This window comes from Ambystoma mexicanum, chromosome 10 (genome assembly GCF_040938575.1).
Source record: "Ambystoma mexicanum isolate Mex_15411 chromosome 10, UKY_AmexF1_1, whole genome shotgun sequence".
Lineage (NCBI taxonomy): Eukaryota > Metazoa > Chordata > Amphibia > Caudata > Ambystomatidae > Ambystoma > Ambystoma mexicanum.
This window is the reverse complement of record NC_090932.1, coordinates 297,325,817-297,345,418: the sequence shown is the minus strand read 5'-3', so window position 1 is coordinate 297,345,418 and position 19,602 is coordinate 297,325,817. Positions and strand designations below refer to the sequence as shown.

At 47.1% G+C, this 19,602-nt stretch overlaps 1 protein-coding gene across 2 annotated transcripts in view; it reads right to left on the bottom strand.

The window, feature by feature from the left end:
- LIMS2 (LIM zinc finger domain containing 2) overlaps positions 1 to 19,602 on the bottom strand; it is a 589,342-nt gene that overhangs the window by 476,308 nt on the left and 93,432 nt on the right. For both annotated transcript variants that reach the window (XM_069617874.1, XM_069617873.1), the window contains exon 3: positions 2,632 to 2,698. In XM_069617874.1, the coding sequence (XP_069473975.1) occupies positions 2,632 to 2,698 (67 nt within the window). The remainder of the gene's footprint in view (positions 1 to 2,631; positions 2,699 to 19,602) is intronic.

Below are 19,602 nucleotides of genomic sequence, written 5' to 3'. Positions count from 1 at the left end.
TCAACTGCTTTTCCCATCCTCACTTCCTTTTCTTCTTCCACTCTTATTTTCTCTCCTCTCACTTTGTCGGCGGATCATTGTTTAGTAACGGCGGACATGTGCAGGTAGGAATATGGATGGAAGGTAGCACATATTGGGGTTGGAAGGATGCTCAGGATGTGCTTGGAAGGGGTGGGTTCGGGCTGCATGTGTTTGTGGGGTAGGATGGTAGCGTGCATGTGGTGTGGTGCCCCAGGAGCGGTGCTTTGCCTATGTGGGAAACGGGCGACGGTATAGGAAACTGCATAAAAGGGAAGTGAGCAAAACCAACAATAGCCAGGAAGTCTGGACACATGTATAGGTCCTCCCACATCCAGCCCTCACCTTCCAACATTTCTAATGGCTTTCCCCAAGTTATCTCCTCCTCTCACCATCTACGCCACAGTATAGATATAATAAAAGAGCAGAGATGGTAGAGGAGTCTTGTAATCCTTTGGAAAACAGGAGTTGTAAATAGAGGCCCGATTGCTAGGGGAAAGGCAACACTAACTAATGAAGAACTTTTCATGTCACATAAAAGCCTTTGTATGACCTGGATTAAATCTTTGATTTCCTAAAATCTGACTGAAGGATGTACTTTCAGCATTGGAACAGGGATTCATAAACAATATGAGTGAAAGATTGTGCTCTTTGTGCTACAATTCAATGAGACCCAATTAAAAAGGAAAAATTGGTGCTGAAAATTAACTTGTGCCTAGAGAATGCTATGTATCATTTATCAGAGGAGAGAGACTGGAGTTGGCCTATTCCTCCAGATGGCTCCAACACAATCAAAAATTAACTCTTCCACGTCACCACTTTAATGTGAAAAAGCGCATGAGCAAGGTATGAAAGAACACCATTTCAATCCCACCCTCCGTGGGCAATACCAAACATAGGAGTAGAAATGAGGAAGCCCATAAAAAAAAAAAAGTTAGAGGTCCTACAACTACAGGGCACAGTCAGAGATGACCTACAAAATTCCAACTCAATACCAGGATTCATCAAGCACATAGCATTGTCCAAAATGTAGAGGAAATTATTCATTTTGTGGTACTTCATCCCTGTGGTCGCCTCAATCGCTCCAGGGTCTTCACTCTGCTCTTCAGCACACTGGGCTTTGTTTGCAAACCCTGCATCTTCACCTAGACGATAACTTCACCTAGACGATAACATTGGGCTATTGGACACAATGGTAAAACTTCAACATCCCAAGTCTTACACTCAGTTCGACCAATGCCAGTTTAACTGTATTCTAAGGCCATCCTTGTGTATCGCAGTCAAATGAATTTGGAGCTAGAGAGACCTGAGAGTTTCTCTAAAATTCCTGTCGGACTCAGTAGGACAGTGGAACATATATGTGATCCTTTGGGGTCACCCTCTCGAAGACTTATTCTGGAACACTTACCAGTTAATATAGTTATCTCCTCTTGCACTACTTTTATATAAAGACTATATTTTGATAAATATGTTGTTTGGACATTCTCTTATTGTAAATCTCGGGTTTCCGTTGACAGCGCCTTAAATACCACCCTACTTCTTCCTGAGATTTTGTCTCGACTACTCTTTTACTATACACCTTTGAAGGTCAGGATACTCTGAGGAACACCCTTTACACCAATTGGGCTGGTGCAACTGTGACCTACACATATCACATAAGAGAAATGTCCCTTACATACTAGAATGCTTGTCTGCAAAGAAAATGACAAAAGACAAAACGTATCTTAGGTGTGAAAACTTACCATATCCACCCACAATACAGTTGATTTTAAGTGACCTCGGGGACAATAACACCAGCACGAATAATTAATTAGACGATAAAGTAAAAGTGTTGGACCTTGCACACTAAATGCACAACCTGTCAGGTGTTGCTACACAAAAATGAGAACTAAGAAAGCCTACTTGGAAACATTGGTAACAGCCGGCAATAAGCTGGAGCCCAGGAACAAGAGTTGGGAGGCATTTGGGCATGATAAAACATTGTCCAGTAAAATATACAAAAATGCTAAAGTAAAAAAGCAGGCAAAGTTGGACCTGCGAGTTATACGAACTCTGTTTGGTCGAAAAAAAACAGAATAAATACAGCTGAACTGGGGGAAGCCGGTGGAAGTCTTGAGGTTTGGTTGAGCAGCAGGGGCAATGGGGGAATATACATGCACCTAGCCTTTCAAATTGTTATTATTATGGACATAATATTATCAGAGAGCTCTGATAATCTTCCCAGCGGAGACATACATCCCAGTAGTTTGAAGGACGCAGGGCCGAGACCTAGAAGTACCAAGCATGTATTGCCAAGAGTTCATCTTAGCATCACTCCCAAGGAGAACCAAGCATGTGTAGCATTAAATCCAATAACCTGCTACCATGTGCCAAAAGATGGAAGGCAGAATAGAAGAGATAAGGGTGTATCCAATGTAGAAACCTTGCATGATATGTTGCACTCATCATAACAGACTCTCTATGGTAACATCCACTCCTCAACAACTAAGCGGATCCCTTTGGGTGAAATATTCTACCTATGGCTACATATCTCTGCAGAGCAAACATTTCTGCACAGACGTCTTCCATACCATCGCTCATCATAAAGCACTGTCACTTCACCAAGAGCCTTACCACATGATCCACAGCAAGGTGCAAACAGCATCTGGAAGTCGTGTTCACAGTACTTTCGACCTTCAAACTGGAAAACAAAGATGGAAAATTGAATGGCACTGCTGCCCATTGTGAGGATCAAACCGCCTACATTCTGTTCATTGCACTACAACCATCTCATACGCGAGGCATCTTAAATCACTAGTTTTATTTATGAATAGAGGCTCATTTTTTCAGTGTTTACATTTAGAAAATTCCTGTGGCGTTTCCTAGGGTTTTCAGAAAAATGAACACCAGTGTATCAGTGTTCATCTATTTATCCTCCCAAAAGAATGGCAGGCAATTGTGTTTTACCAGCGTTTGCAAAAAAGTTGCTTATATTTCTTAATTCATCACATTTATATTTATTTAAAACCAAAAATGGTTCAATTTGCGCCAGAAATATGACATTATATATTAGAGAGAGAAAGAGTATGGTGTGAACAGGAAAGAGAAAGAAAAGGAGAGAGAGAGAGAACATGGTAGAGAGTGTGAATGAGGGAGAATAGAGAGGTTGAGAAAGTGGGCGAAAGAGGGAGAAAGTGTGAGAGGGAGAGTGTAAGAAAGGTGGAGGATGCAAAAAAGGAGGGAAGAGAGAAGAGGGGCTGAAGAAAAAGGATCGCCAGGCCACTCAATGTCACCGGAAGAACAATTCATTTCCAGATTTGCCATCTTTTTACAAATCATTGGCGTCGGCGTTAGTGCTACTTGTTCCCAAAAGACAATCCCCCAAAAGCAATTTGTGTTACTATATAGGCCACGCTTGAAAAGAAGGTGAAAGGTGAAGAAGGAATGTGAGCTATACGATTAGGAATTGGAACACAGTAATCACAGGAACCATGAAATATCCAGCTCTGCCCAAGTTGAACAAAGAAACAGGAACACCAAAGTTGCTGTAAATTACCTTTGTTAATATTAACCAATTCATGTTATGATTATTCAACTCAATTGTACTCATTCTAGCGACCTCAAAAGAATTACAATTTGAGTAAACCCTAAGAGACTTTCAACATGTAGGTGCAGACTGCAGTCAGAAATCTGCATAACTCTACCAATTTCTATAGATTTACCAGTATTTTATTTTATATTTACATTTTTAAAGCGCTCACACAGCCCTCGGGCATCAATGCGCGGTTACAGGAATGGTTCGTTTTTTAGTTGCGTAATTGTTTTTTTGTCTTAGTTGCGTATTTATAATGCGCTTAAACACCCAGAGATTTCTAAGCACGGACCCGGGGATCGAACCTGTGTTGCTTCGTATCGTCTTGCTTTCAAGTCACGCACGTTGCCACTGAGCTATCCTCCCGGGACGTGGTGCCCAATTCTCAGAAAAACATGCATCTTAAAATGGTGCTTTTTTAGATGCTCTATTTTCTAAAATGTGCAGGTTACCATATTCACAAAAGTGACCTGAAAATTTCCTGGGGTATGTGTGCCAGTGCAAAAAAAAACAAAAAAAACCCCGCTGGTTAGCCTTCTAATGGATGACAGGCTCCCAAAACCTATGAGGATATGTGCCGGGAGGGCATTACACAGTGGCAGCCCCTAAAATACGGTTTTATCCTAGTATGGGGGATAGAAATTCTGTCAGGACTGAAGAGTGTCATACCGCTGCTGTCCCATTTAATAAACATGCATGAATTGGTCAGAAATTACTCTGTCATGCATTGGGCATTGCGATGTATCAATGGTAGTCGTCCCTACACCCCGAGGGGGACCCCCATCCCCATTGTGGGCCCGCTCAACACCCTCCCTATGGGTCGAGGTAAGTGGGTTTTCACCGAGAGAGAGAGAGACTCCCCTTAGGGGACAAGGACTCCCGTTCCTGTGAGGGACTCCCTAAAGCTGTGCATACTGTGCCCTACATGGAATCATCTACAATACCAGAAACCTTTAAATAACAAGACGGGGACAAAGAAACACATAATAGATGCTGTTATCCTATGGAAAGAGAACATGTCCGTTTAAATCCCAGTATCCAATCCACTGGGGCGAGTATGTTGATTAAAGTACACTCTAGGAGCCAGAGAGAGAGAAACGCAAGAGGAGAGAGAGAGAGGAACACGTATGCAGGCCTACGAAGGCCCCACGCTGCGCAAACCTTGGAGAGGACGAAAGTCAGAAAGACCGAGTTTCAAACTCGCTTGATTTCGAGTAGCGGTACGCCAGAGATCTGGAGAACCCAAAGCGCGACAAAGCAGACAGGGATGGTGCCCGGGAGAAGCTAGTGGCAAGACCACAAACAAGGATCTGTGGTGGACAGCTGGTCCACAAACCATCGTCGATACCACTGCCAATATAGAGCCAGAGGGTCTCCGGACACATAACGGAACTCTTCGACACCACGAGGAAACGAGAGGCCGTGAGAAGTGAAACGCCAACAGAGATAAGGTGGCTGCAGTCCATGACCAGAGAAAAGGTTCCCACAGAAGACGGCTCCCAGAGACGTTATCCTTCAAAAGCAAAGGTAATAGGGAGAACGGGAAGCACGGGAGGTCCCGAGGGAACAATTATACTGCACAAGTAACTTGCTTCAGAAGAAGGAATGAGACAAAATTAACATTGAAGCAAATAATCTCGAAATGCTGGGATACAAGAGAAAGAGTTCTGGAAAAGTTAAACCCTGAGAGTGAGGAACAGTGGATAATAATACCCTGGGAAGTGGGGAAATTAACTCGATATCCTATACAAGAAGAGGATAATACCCAAGAGAGAGAATGTTATGAAAGCTATGAAACAGAGTCTAGAGGGACTAGACTAGTGAGCCATATACAAAGTTAAGTGAACCAAAATAGGCTGAACTGTAATTAGCCAAGAGGGAAAGACTACGAGAGCGAAGAATACCTTCCAAGGATACGCCAATACCCACAACCAGGAATATCAATCTCAGAAAAGATCCCCAAAAGGGATTACTAAAGAGGAGGGAAAAACTGAAGGCCCCATTTGAGGAACTACAGAGACTATTTGAGGATTATATGAGGAATATATACTAAAAAAAATCTTATAAGCTAGCACTAGAAGTACTCTAAGAAGAAGGGAGTCATTCTACTGATCTAAGTTAGTTTTTATAGTGGTAGGGTCAGTTAGGGTAGTTTTGAAATTTTATTAAAGTAACACTATATCATGTCGACAGAGAATCGGTGTCCTTCTGACTCGCCTCAGCAATAGCATCCACAAGCACCTGATCAAACAGACATGGGGAAATGCTTCATTTTTCTGCATGTTTTAATGTACACTGCTCTTTTGCTTCCCATCTTGGTTTGCACTTTATAAATCCGATACATACAATGCAAATCCAATTTGTGAATTTGGGATGCTTTTCAAAATACATAGAAACACCAACTTATTTTCACAATTAAGCAAAGGAATTGAAATAGGGCCTCTAAATGTGCACAACTAAGTTGCACACATTTACATGCCCATTGTGAATCTGGTGAAACCTTTTTGAGTAAGTCATGAGATGCACCCACATATCTCATCACTTGTACCAAAATATGTTTTGAGAATTGGGCCTATAGTATTACCATGTGACAAAATGACTACACTCTGCAGGAGTTCAGGGAGAAGTAGTGACTGAAGCCCTAAGCCAGCAGTGATGTCAATCATAAAGGTGAAACCGACAATACCTGAATTGTATACCTCCATCACCTTTTAAGGCCAAGGGCCAAAGGCAGGTTATACTCTCCAGAAGAGATGTGAGCTGGCATAGAAGATCCAATAGAACCGGGGTACCAAAATAAAAAAAATATTGAACCACAGTTCTGTAAAAATAAAAAGCTGTAATCAAAGTAAATCAAACCAAAAAGGTACACACAACTTATAAGAACACTACTAGCCACCCATGTGAGACAGAACACAGAGAATGCAGATTTTGCACACTGGATCTAGATAGGTGCAAAGAAGCAAGAACGTAAGCCGGGATGTCAAATTCAAAAGAAGACATCTTTAACAGAGTAGAGAATGCAGTCTTAAATGTCACAAAGGCACTTTAATACAGTCCGGGGTGGAGGGGTTGGGGGTTAGAAGAACAACTTCTAATACCTTAAATGCTTGTTGTTTGGGACTTGTGCACATCGAGACAGATTACTAGGTGGTCTTCCGTAGACAGTGTTAAGACGGGACAAGTCTGGCTTTCCAATGAGTCAAGTAGGTGGTTGAGACAAGTTGAAATGATAAGTTCCAATGGGTTGAGTCAGTGTTTCGAGACGATAGCTTACAATGAGTGAAGTCAGCTTTCGAGTTGGGTCGAGTCAATTGAACCCCATCGATAGAGTCAGTGGTTGAGACGGGTCAAGATGATTAACTTCAATAGGCTGAGTCAGCATTGAGACAGCTTGATACGGCTAACAGCAGATTGAAGTGCTTAGAGTGAGTAGCACTGCAGGTGCTGTGGCACCTCAAATTCTAGCACAGTCAACCCGGCTAAAAACTAATCTTGAGGACCACCAGGTTGGGCAGACGGAATGGTGCCTTGTTTGACCGTCTCCCTTGCCTGAAGGGGACCAACACCAGAAATATTCCATAAATGCTAACAAAACATGGAGAAATTACAACCGTGGCATCATGAAGTGCTTTTGAAACGGGCTGGCTGAAAATTGCTGTCATTTGTTGTTGGAAGGTGCAGATACCGGCATCTGAACACTGAGGCCTGCATAGCTGTGACCCCAGCCGGGAAACAGAGCTCTGCAGCAGTGCAGCATCGCAGGTAGTGACACAGGGCTTCCATCTCGCTCCAGGATCAGTGCTGTTCGGCCCCACAGCCACCGTTGGGCCAGGGGGCCCGACTCAGAGATGGCCCTGCTGGAGAGGTTAGTGATCTTCACCTCCCCCTCCTCAGCCAGCTTGTGGAGACCGTGGGGCCCGGCGACTTGGGCAACCTGGTAGCCGGAACAAAGATACTCAGCTGGCCTCCGAAAGCCCTTACTGAACAGGGCAATCAAATGAGTGAGCTTGTCCTGCATTCAAACACCCGCCGGTGAGGGAGGCCCACCTCCACCTACCTGAACCCATGACCCAAGCTTGAGGAGGTCATATCACCAAGGCCAGTGGAGACAACTACAGCCATATAGGAAAGAGGCGTGGTGAGCCCGGCACTAGCCCCACAACAGTGTCGGGGAATGAAGCGAACAAAAGAAACCTGGTCATGTCCCTTGAATCCTACTCTCAGGGTCCCGGCACTAGTCCCACTATGAAGAGATTAGTGTGCACTCGGGTAACTGGGAAAGGATTCTCTTGGCGTCCCTACAGTCCCACAATTTCGCCATAGCTATGGTGACACCAACCCAAGGCCCATACAAGTTCATCTGATGCTACTCACTCCCCAGACTCCTCGGCGATGCCCCTAGTGACACAGCCGTTCTGTGCCCCGGCCGCAGGTGCGCCACAATCCGCAGAACAGGGAGCTGGCAGTGGGAAGCTCATAACATAAGCACAATCACCCACAGAAGTACATATCACAGGAGGCATAGTCCGGACTCTCACTGCCGTCGTATGTTGGAGCCCCACACCACCCAATTGCTCAGTTTTCAGAGGGAGCCGGGGATGGCCACAATTGCCCAAGCGGATGCTGTATCAGTCACTGCAAGTGATCACAGAGAAGGGTCTACCAAAGCTGACATATGTCTACACCCGAAGGAGATCAGATCTATCAAAAGCAGTCTGGCAATGACAATCTTTGACCTATAAGGAAGACTAGACAAGGTCAAGGAAAAATTGGAAACAAATGAAAATTACCAACAGCCGGCAGACCTGACTGAAATGAAAACAGAAGGTTGTATGCAGGAACTGGAGCAGAAAGAGAAGAACCTTGCCTTGAAGGTCGACAACTTTCAAAATCGCAAGAGACAATCCAATATACAAATCATGGGTATAAGTGAACCACAGGGGGAATCCAATCTTACCCCTAAACATCAAGTGAAATTACTTATCAATGGCCTCTTCATCGCCCCCCCAACCCTGAGATAATGTTTGATAGAATTCATCAGGGAGGATGCGCGCCGCTATTACAGACAAAAGACAGACATAATCAAGAAGGCTAGAGAGAAAGGAGAAATACTTTACGTAGGTTTGCAAATCCGGAAATAACAAGGCCTCTCGGCATTCACACTGAATAGAAGGAGGGAATGCCACCCACTGTCCCAATGGCTGCAAGAAAGGGACACACGATACCGCTGGGCGTTCCCCTTTGCGCTTTCCTGAACACCACAGGAAGGAATACAAAGTGACCTTGTGGGAAGAAGTAGATGGGGTCCTGCAGCAATTGACGTCAGAGGACCAAAACTCGGAAATAGCGGGCATAGACAATGTTACAAGCATCAAGAACAGCAGGCAGATGTCCCACCCAAAAAAAGGCCGAGCTGCAGGCACGAGAATGTTTCGCAGATTTAACACCCCATGATGGATTAACAAAACCTGGTCCATTGCTGTGGGAAATATCGAACAAATGGAATACTTTTTATCAAGCTGAGACGAATGGCAGATGGCGGCTTGTACATGCAGGCCCTCAAGATATTGACTGGCACGATGTGCAAGCTGGTGTAAGCTTGGATTACAGCGTCGGTTCATGGTTATTATACAGTTAAGGTGTTTTTATCTGTAGGGCAAGGGGCCTCTGTTTGCTGGTCCCCAGTGTTTTGGTCACCTCCAAGGAGGGAGAATGGCACACCTATCCAATGATCATGGTTTGGGGGAATTTGGGTTCTTCATGGAGAGGTGGGTATTTTATGGGTCAAGAGGGTGCTCAATGCGTGGGGGGCGAAGGGTGAGGAAATTCTGCAGTCACTGTGGACACGAGCATTGGGATGTGGGATGAGAAACAGTCTGAGATCCAGGGACAGTCATAATATATCACTAAAGTATTAAGGTTCGGTCCCTAAATGTGAAAGGTTTGAATTCGCCTCAGAAGCATTCAATGGTGATGCATGAATTTAAACAATTGGGTCTTGACATGCTCTTCCTTCAGGAAACCAAATTTAGGAGAGGGGAGGAATATCTGAGGTGGGGAAGGGAATGTGGGATGGCTCTCTGGTCCTTGGATCTGACAAAAAAAGCATGACTAGGTATCCTAATCAGAAAATACTGTGACTTCAAAATTACACAAATTAAGACGTGGGTGGAAGGGAGACTGCTTGTGGTGAACGGCAAAATAGGCTGCACATCGGTCACACTTTGTACGCACCCAATCAACAGCAAATATTCTGTTCTGATACACTGACAACACTCAGTACATGGAAAAACAGGACACCTCATTTGAGACTGAGACCTAAATCAGATACAGACTCCCCCTCATGGACTGGTCACTGCTGAGGCCAGGGGCAGTCCCCCCTCCTCGAGAACCTCAGATGGTGATGCACTGCAGACCCTAATGCAGGAACATTTGGTATTTGACACATGAAGAACCATGCACCATTGGTCCCGTACACCTACTTTTTACCCCCCCACCAAATATCCACAAGGATTGACTACATTCTAATAAACGCTTTCTGAGAATACACAATGATTGACACGGATATACAAATCGTGGGGTGGTCAGCCCACGATATGTGTATATTGAAGCTGGATATTTGACCACGTACACCTCTTGATAAACGAGGATATAGAATGATACATTGTTCAGGGACCTGGTTTCAGGGATTCTTTCCGAACAGAAACAAATTTCCAACGGAATATCATGGGTGACATCCTCTTCACACAATATGGGAAGCGGCCAAGGCCACATTCCAGGGTCTCCTGACCGCTGAGGGAAAACAAAATACAAACAATTGATCAAGGATAAAGAGAGGAGCCTCGTTGGTAATGGGTGGGGACTTGGAGGAACAACAGATAGAAATTAGGACTCCATTATGTTAAGCAGAAATATTACAAAAAAGGGGACAAGGCCCACACAATGCTAGCAGCACGCCTCAGAGGACAGAGCAGAAAGGTCGGTTTATAAAAATTAAACAGAAGATGGGCACACATTTCGAAATAACCCGAGGAAATAGCATCATGCTTTGGTGAATAATGTGCTCAGCTCTATACAGCAGAAAGTATTTGTTTAGAAATGGAAACAAAAGCATACCTCGACAGCTTTTCGCTCCCCAAGATCACTGAGGAGTTCAGAACAACACTTGGGGCCCTCGGAAGCAACAAAGAGTTTGTCAAGGCTAGGAACAGGCTGAGCTCCCGGGCAAGACGGCTACACCCCTGTAGTTTACAAATGTCATGGCGCCTAGTAGTTCCCTTTTTAGCTAAACTATATAACGACATATTAGATGGTGGGAGCTCCCAGGACTCATTCACACAGGCACGCATCATAGTTCTCACCAAGAATGGAAAAACTGCAACGTGGGGTCCTATAGACCAATATCGTTAATAAATGGTGGCACTAAAATCTACGCCAGTGTCCTGGCCGAAAGATTGAACCTACTTCTCCCAGAACTCACCCATCATGATCAGGTGAGCTTCATCAACAGCAGACCGGGGGTGGATAACATCCACAAAAAAGACTGTAAACTGGAGAGCGGCAGCAAAAAATGCACCTCATGGGCCAGTTTTATTATCAATAGATGCAAGTATTTGACAGGGTTGAGTGGCAATTTATGGAATTGGTATTAAAAAAACAGGGCTCAGCCCTAGATGGCTTGTAGGTGCCAAGGCTTTATACAAAGAAACCAGAGCGAGGGTCGTAGTCAACCGAGTAACTTCACCAGAAGGCCAGCAGACGCGTGGGAACCATCAGGGCTGCCCCCTGTCCACACTAATTTTTGAGCTAACACTTGAACCGCTAGCCCTATCCATATGTTCCAGAGAACAAAAACACGGCCTGCAGCTAGAGGATAGGGAATATAAATTATTTCTGAATGCGGACGATATACTGGCTTACCCGTCGCACCAGAAACGCTGATCCCACTGCTTCTCACGGTTTCAGAATACGGGAAACATAACATAACAAAAAAGGTGGCACTGCCCCTGTCTGGCACCCCCCCCACCCCGCTCTAGTCGACAGCCTGTCAAGTCATTGGATATGGATCCAAAACGACAGTATAATTGGCGTACATAAAAATTAATTATCAGCACCTATGCAAAAAGGACCATCAGAACTGGTCTAAACTTAAACTGTCCTGGGCAGCACGTCTCGCCGCGATAAAAAAAATTGTTTTACCATGGCTATTATACTTGTTTCAGGCACTTCCTTTGATAGTCCTGTCTTCTCTCCACACTGAAATAAAAAAGATCCTGCTCACCCTCTTATGGTCAGGTAAAAGGCCCCAAATAGCCTACACCACACAGACCATACCTGAAAAGATGGACGTGACCCGATTCCAAGACCTGTATGAATACTATAAGGCTGCCCAGCTTCATGTCCTGGCTGATCACCGGAGGGAAAATAAAGAGAAGCATTGGGTAAGAAGGTAGAAGCACCTTTTCTCACTCGTCATTCTGGGGGAATGGCTATGGGTTCCTCACAGCCAAATACCGGTAAGAATCGAAACACACACAGTGCTGGCTGTGCTCTGGCATCCATGGAGGAAATCCGAAGGAATGAGGAGAGTCACATCCTGGCTATCACCCCTCAGTTTTATATAGGCACCTCCGATTAGGGATAATATACCCCTCAAGGTTCCAGCCATATTACAAAGCTGGCCTGATCAGAGCAGGCCAGGCGTGTAAAGAAGGACGCTTCTTGCATAAATCGGGATTGGTAAGCGTCCATGGGACACCCGACATCTCGCCCCTACTTTACCTGCAACTGAAGGGGGTTCTGACAGACCGTTGCTGGTCGAACAATCTCCAACGCCCCTTAACCCAATTTGAAACCATCCGCAATACATTTACTGATGCAAAGGGCCTAATCTCAGCAATATATAGCTCCTTTCTATCCATGGGTCACAGACACCCAGAGTACTCAAAAATAGTGGGCCAATGATCTTCATCTCCCCAAGTACACATGTCTCGCAAGTGATCTACAGGGGGATAAGGTCCACTACCATAGCCATGCAGTATAAAATGCATAGCAGTAGACTTTTCTGGTGGCATTTTACCCCCCACAGGTTCTCCTAGATATACCCAAACGTCAGCCCTCTATGTTGGAGAAACTGCAGTCAGACTTGTACATACTGGCACATGTGGTGGGAGTGTCCCCTAACACAACAGTATTGGAAAGAAGCGTTATCCTGGGTCAAGGCCATAGGCAAGATAAACAGAGTACTGTCCCTGTTACTAGTGTTTAGTATTGAAAATCAAGACGACTCATGCTCACTACTTTCACACATGCAAAGGAAAGTCTAACTGCAATACTGACAGAAGCATATGCACACATCGACACAGAACGGCTCCCATTTCTAGAATATTTTAGCTCGCGTAAGGACGCGACTGAGGCATCACACTGAGGTCCAGGACAACCCAACAGACTGCACGCAAATGCCCAGATTATACTGACCGGAATCAGTCCACCCTACAACTCACAGGACTAAAACATGAAAGCCGTAACCACCTTTCGCCCCACGCATCACCCAATTTAGACTGACCACCACTTCTCCATTTACCCAATGTGGGGGATGAGGTGCAGGGGGTGGGGTGGACGGGCGTTTGATAATGAGTGAAAGATTGAAGCAACACAATAGACCGTTTTTGATTTGTTGTTTCAGATAATGTAATGGCAGTGAGGAACGGTACTTTATGAGAATAGCACTGATATTACTGGGACGCCATGCATGACTTTCTTTTTCTTGTTGTCCAATTTTGCCCACTGTGGAAACACACATTTTCAAAAAATAAAGAAAAGATCTTGACGCAGGGCTTTGGACTGTTTCTTTGCTTCCAAGTTGCTGGGAGATCCATTCCAGGGTCTCCAGGGGCAAGGTGTGTCCTTTGTTCCACACCATCACCCCAGCAAGCAGGGCCGTGGTCGCAGATAGGCCTTGGCACACAGCAGTTACTCCAAATGTTCCCTCGGGACACTTGGGGAAAGAGCTTCCCTCTTTCTTGGAAATATGAATCTTCACCTCTATGGCAGAGGACTTGGAGTGCTTCTTCTTCAGTAGTTGAAAGATGAATCGGCCAAGGGCAGGGTTTATCCACCATATATAGGCACAATGCGGGGCGTGGCTAGCAGAGCCATGGAGTAGGTCGCAGGACACTTGAGCTCCTGTGATCCGACATCGATCCTGGACAGAAACTGGCGCGAAATTAAAAAAAAACTACTTTGCCTTGGAGCTGCCGGTGCGAGAAGATTTACGGCGTGGAACGAGCAGTGCGTGAAGAGACACGGGCCCCCAGGCGAAAGTGTAAAGAGTTCGGAACCGGACAAGTCAGCACAACCGCACAGCGAAAATGGCGCTGCTGCGGTGACGGAGGCAACAAAAGACGGCGATCGGACCTGATGAAAGACTGCAGCACGGGATTCCACACGCCTAAGAGCGTACGACTGTGGCCGCCCACACCGAGGCGGCTTGCAACATTGTAACAGTGAGCCGCTGTGAACAGTGACACGCGGCTACTGTATCGAGCGGCTAGCGGATGGTAGCGGAGGAACATGTTGACGAGAGCTCGGGCAGTGACATGAGCGGGGCTCGTAAGGCACAAGATATATCTGCCGCGGCTACAAAGGAATGGACAGGCTGCCACGGCATTGTGCGGGGGTCAGAAGATAGCCGATCGAAGATGCGCATCGGATGCAAGATGGCGCCGGTAACATACTGAGAACAAAGGATCCAGCGCTACATTAAGTCGCGCAGCAGAGTGGAACCTGGCAAAACACAAGAGCAAAGCCGGTAGCATACGGACCGCAGTCAGTTACTGGACCGACCAACGCAGAGCAGATCCAGTGCACTGGTGTGAGTGCATCTAACTTATTGAGCAACGCTGTATGAAGAGGGGGCGTGGCCAAGCAGTGTGTGAATGCCTGGAGTGCACGGCATAACGGGCTGCCGGGAAGCAGTGGATACTTTGTGATCTTTAAAGTTGGTAGTAAGCAGGCTTCCCCCTGCTCAGTGAAACATGGGCTGGTAGGCAGCACCACTGGGACACTGCTGGTGTGGAGCGCCAAGGGAAACTTGGGGGTTTGGATGAGCATACGCCAAGCACGGAAGTACATACCACGGTGAACTGAGGAGATGCAGTAGGCTCCGGAGGGGTCTAGGGCCTGCAGTGTGAGGATATAGGCATTTGTGCGGCCTGGCATCCTAGCACCAGGTGCGAAGCTACTGTTGTAGGGGATGCTGTGAGTGTTCGCTGGCCCCGGAAGATAAGCCATTGCAACAGTGACAGTGGTGTCCAGAGAAAAGACACGGGAGCATTGAACCTAAGCTGGGCATAATAGCTGTGAATGGTGTGCGGTCTCTTGGACGCAGTGGCGCGTCGGATACGGGGGAGGACACAGCCCACTCAGAACTTGGAGCTCAGCATACGGAGGCTGCTTATGCCGGGGGAGGTGCACCGGGGGCGAGCTTACATGTGAAAGCGAGGTTACGCACTGGAGGCCAGTTAACCCGGGTGCATAACGAAAGCTGCAAGATGTCGGGGCGAGGGGCTGGGAGTAAGACCAAGATTAAGCAATCCACAATGGAAGCATTCTCCAAAATACAGCAATCTCCGGCGGTCATAGCGTCTAAAGAAGCAGAGGCACCAGGGGAGAGCGCTACAGCTACTGACAAACATCAGATATTAGCGGCTATAACAGAGCTGCGAGACTCATGGGGGACAGCGATGTCGGACCTGCGCACTTCCCTGGAGGCCAAAATAGATGCAGTGGGCATAGAGGTTACCCTGCTGAGGCAAGACGTCAGGGGGCTGGCGGAGAGAACAAGCAGCCTGGAGAGTGCCGTGAAAATCAACACGGACACTAGCACTAGCAATGTACAAGAGATCCACGTGCTCAAACAACAGGTAGCCAATCTGGAGACTCGGGCGGAGGAGGCTGAAGGGAGAGCGAGGAGGAACAACATTCGTGTGGTGGGTCTGCCGGAAGAAGAGGAAGGACGGGACCCGACGGACTACATCGAGAATCTGCTCTTACAAGAAATAGGAGCTGCAGAACTCTCGCAGGGGTTTGCAGTAGAACGTGCGCACAGAGCCCTCATGAGGAAGCCACAACCGGGGGCTCCCCCCGGCCTATAATAGCGAAAATACTGAATTATAAGGATCGTGAGAAGATTTTGGAATACTTCCGCAAAGGAGGAACCATTGAGAGGGCGTCGTGCGCCATCACGGCATATCCAGACTACACAATGCTGGTCCAAAGGCAGCGATTCAGCTATGTGGCGATCAAAAGAAGGCTGCGTGCGGCGGGGATCAAATATATGCTGCTATATCCTGCGAAACTGAAAGTGATACATAAGAGCAAGACGTTTTTTTTCCACACGCCCGAAGAAGCGACGACCTGGCTGGACCTGCAGGGTTGTCCGGAGCAGGAGGCGGACCAAGCGCGAGAGTGACACGATAAGTGGCTGGGGACATTTTATGTAGTGTGACAGGATGTGCAATGGGTGTCCAGTAGAACTGTGGGGGATGGCTATGGCTAAGGGGTAGTACTGGGTACGTGTGGCACTGGGAGCAGATCCCATGGACTTGGGCGCACGCAAGGACTTGAATATAGTAAAGTGCATATATAAGTGTCAATTGTACAGTTAAGGGTCAGAGTTTATAGCAATCAGGAGCGACAGGATGCGGGCACTCTACCCCCCATATTAGTATTAGTACTAGTAGGCTAGCCAGTAGGGCGGCCTCACCCCGCGGAGCAACGAGTACAGGCGTCTGCCAGAAAGGTGCTAGATGCGGGGGAGCCTGAGATCCAGGGATGGAGCTGGGCAACAGTTAAGGAAAGGGGTAAGGGGGTTAGGTGGGAGAATGGGGGGAGGGTGGTGTGGGGAGTTGGGTGTGGTTGGGTGGGATAAAAGGAAGGGAGGGGTGTTTGGGGTGTGTGTAGTTAAGGGAAGTTTGAATGGGGATACGAGCCTAAATATACGAGACCGGATACGAGTAGTGGATTGCGCGGGTGGGATGGGGGCGGGAAGCATAACAAGCCATGGGGGACCTTAAAATAATTACGTGGAATGTTAGTGGTCTAAACAGTTATTTGAAGAGAAATAAGGTCATGTTATACTTGCGGAGACAAAAGATAGATATTGCACTGTTGCAAGAGACCCATTTGACGAAAGAGAGACTGGGAATGATTAGGAGGAAATGGAAAGGAGTGGTGGTGGGTTCAACATACTCGGCTTATGCTAGAGGGGTTCTTATTTGGGTGGCCCTGCATGTCCCCTTTCATGTGCTACAGGAAACTGCTGAGGCGGACGGGAGAATGGTCATACTCAGGGGCATGGTAGAGAACAGAGAGATAAGTGTAATTAATACATACGCGCCCAATCAGAGTACGGCAATGTATTTCAGAACCCTGAGTGTTCACCTTGGTATGTGCATGGGAAGTGCAGTACTTTGGGGGGGGGACTTTAATTGTGTGTTAGATCCAAGGGTGGATAGATCAGATCAGAAATGGGAAAAACCTGCCCCGGCGGCACGGGTGTTACAAGCGTTGCTCAATGATTTTGACTTGACTGATGTATGGAGAATGAAGCACCCCCGAGAACGACAGTATTCTCACTATTCGGCCCCGCAACAGCTGTCCACTAGACTAGATTATGTCTTTGCTACGTCAGGCTTAATAACGGAGATGGTGCGGGTGGAATATAAAGCGAGAGTCTTGTCGGACCACTCGCCCTTGGTTGTTAGCTGGCAATATCGCCCTCCAAGGGCAAGGATCCCGACGTGGCGGCTCCGAGCGGAGGCGCTCAAAGATCCTGTGTTTAAAGAAGAGGTGAGGGAGGAGATCATAAATTACTTTGAGGAGAACACGGGCAGTGTAGATTCGGCGTGCACGTTGTGGGAGGCCTTTAAAGTGGTGTTGAGAGGCGTGGCCATAGCGAAGTCCCGAAGCCTGCAGGGAGGTGTCCTGGCTGATTTACAAGAGGTTGAGAGGGATTTGGAGAAAGCGCAAAAGGAGGGTGGTGATACTGGTTCGAATGCGGAGCGGGTACTTCAACTTCAGCAGACGTGTGGAGAGCATTGGGATAGGTTGTGTAAACTGAACTATAAGAAATACATAGAGCGGCAGCACGCGGGTGGGGATAAAACAGGACGGCTCCTGGCATGGCTGTATAAGAGCGAAACCCCCAGACCCACTATCAGGGCAATAACGAGGGAGGACGGGAATGTAGCGGATACCCAGGAGGGAGTCAATCAGGAATTTGCCACGTATTACGGGAAACTGTATGGGGATGTTGAGGAGGATATTCAAGAGAGAATAAAGGAAACGCTGGAAGACATAGGTCTGCCCAAGATAAGTGCTGAAGAGAGGGAAGAGCTGGATGCTCCAATCACTTTGGAGGAACTAGAAGCGGTGGTGAGACAATTGCCAACTAGTAAAACCCCAGGGGCGGATGGGTTTCCGAGCGAGTTTTATAAAGCATACATGGCGGAGGTGCTCCCTCCGATGCTGAATATGCTAAACGAAGCGTTTGAGGTGGGACAGCTGCCAGAGTCGCTAAGGGAAGCAGTCATAATACCGCTCCCTAAACCGAATAAGCCTGGGAACAGCTGTGGCTCCTATAGACCGCTATCAATGCTGAATCAAGACAGCAAGATACTAACAGCTGTTTTGGCGGGTAGACTGCGAAGAGTCATAGACAAACTCATACACCCGGATCAGACGGGTTATGTTCCCAACAGGAACATAACTCACAATCACAGGCGATTACATCGAGTCGTTGAATGGGCGGGGGATAAAGAGGGTGACATGGCAGTAGTGTCCCTGGATGCGGTAAAGGCCTTTGATTCCGTCAAGTGGCCATGGCTACTGTCGTCTTTGACGGAATATGGGATGGGGCCTGGATATGTAAGATGGGCAAGGATGTTATATAGTGAGCCGCTCGCCAGAGTTAAGACGGGATCAGTTATTTCAGAGAGATGGAGGCTGGGCAGAGGCACCAGACAGGGATGCCCATGGTCCCCTATGTTATACATATTGGCATTGGAGCCTTTGGCCATATACCTTAGACAGCAGTATGACACCATAGGCATCGAGGTGGGCGGGGAGCGACACTTGATCTCTCTATATGCAGACGATATGTTGTTGTATCTGAAGTATCCGGAGGAGAATCTCCAGCATATCCTGGAGGTCATGGATCGGTATGCGGGGTTGTCTGGGATAGCTGTGAATCCTCAGAAGTCTGTAATTTTCCCGTTGGGTAACTATAGGGGACTTCCCGTAGACCAGCTGCCGGTGTTGCAAGTTCCTTGGACTGTTGCTACCTTTCGGTACCTTGGGATAGATGTGTATCATACGACTGAACAAGAACATAGACACAACACGGAGATAGCTGTGGGGAAAATTGAGAAAAGTATGCAATTTTGGGGGAAGCTACCGCTGGCCATGATGGGGCGTAGTGCAATGCTTAAGATGGTGGTCTTGCCTAGGCTCCTGCATTTTTTTGGAAATATTCCACACCTCATACCTGGGAAGTTTTTTGCCAAGCTCAATAGTATATGTAGGGACTTTTTATGGCAAGGAACCAGGCGCAGGATGGCACTGTGGAAATTGCAAAATGTTTATGAAAAAGGGGGGATACGGCTCCCCAACTATGAGGCCTATTATATAGTGAGCCAACTGCAGTACGTGGCTAAATGGCTATCGGATGAAAGTACCCCCGAATCCAGATTGTTTAGTGCAGACTGTGCCCCATTTTACTTAAAGGAAATTATCTGGTTATCCGAAACAGACATGAAGGGGCGCCCCAAAATGATTTTGCTTGGGCGGAGGATCTGGCGCCGCGCGTGCAGGATGATGGAAATCCCGGCTCCGTGCTCCCCGCAGATACCGCTGGTGGCGCTGGCGAAAAGAGATGAGCAACAGCGGAGGGGGATTAGAACCCACTGGGAATCAGTGGGGTTGGCAACGATGGGAGATGTTTGGCGGGA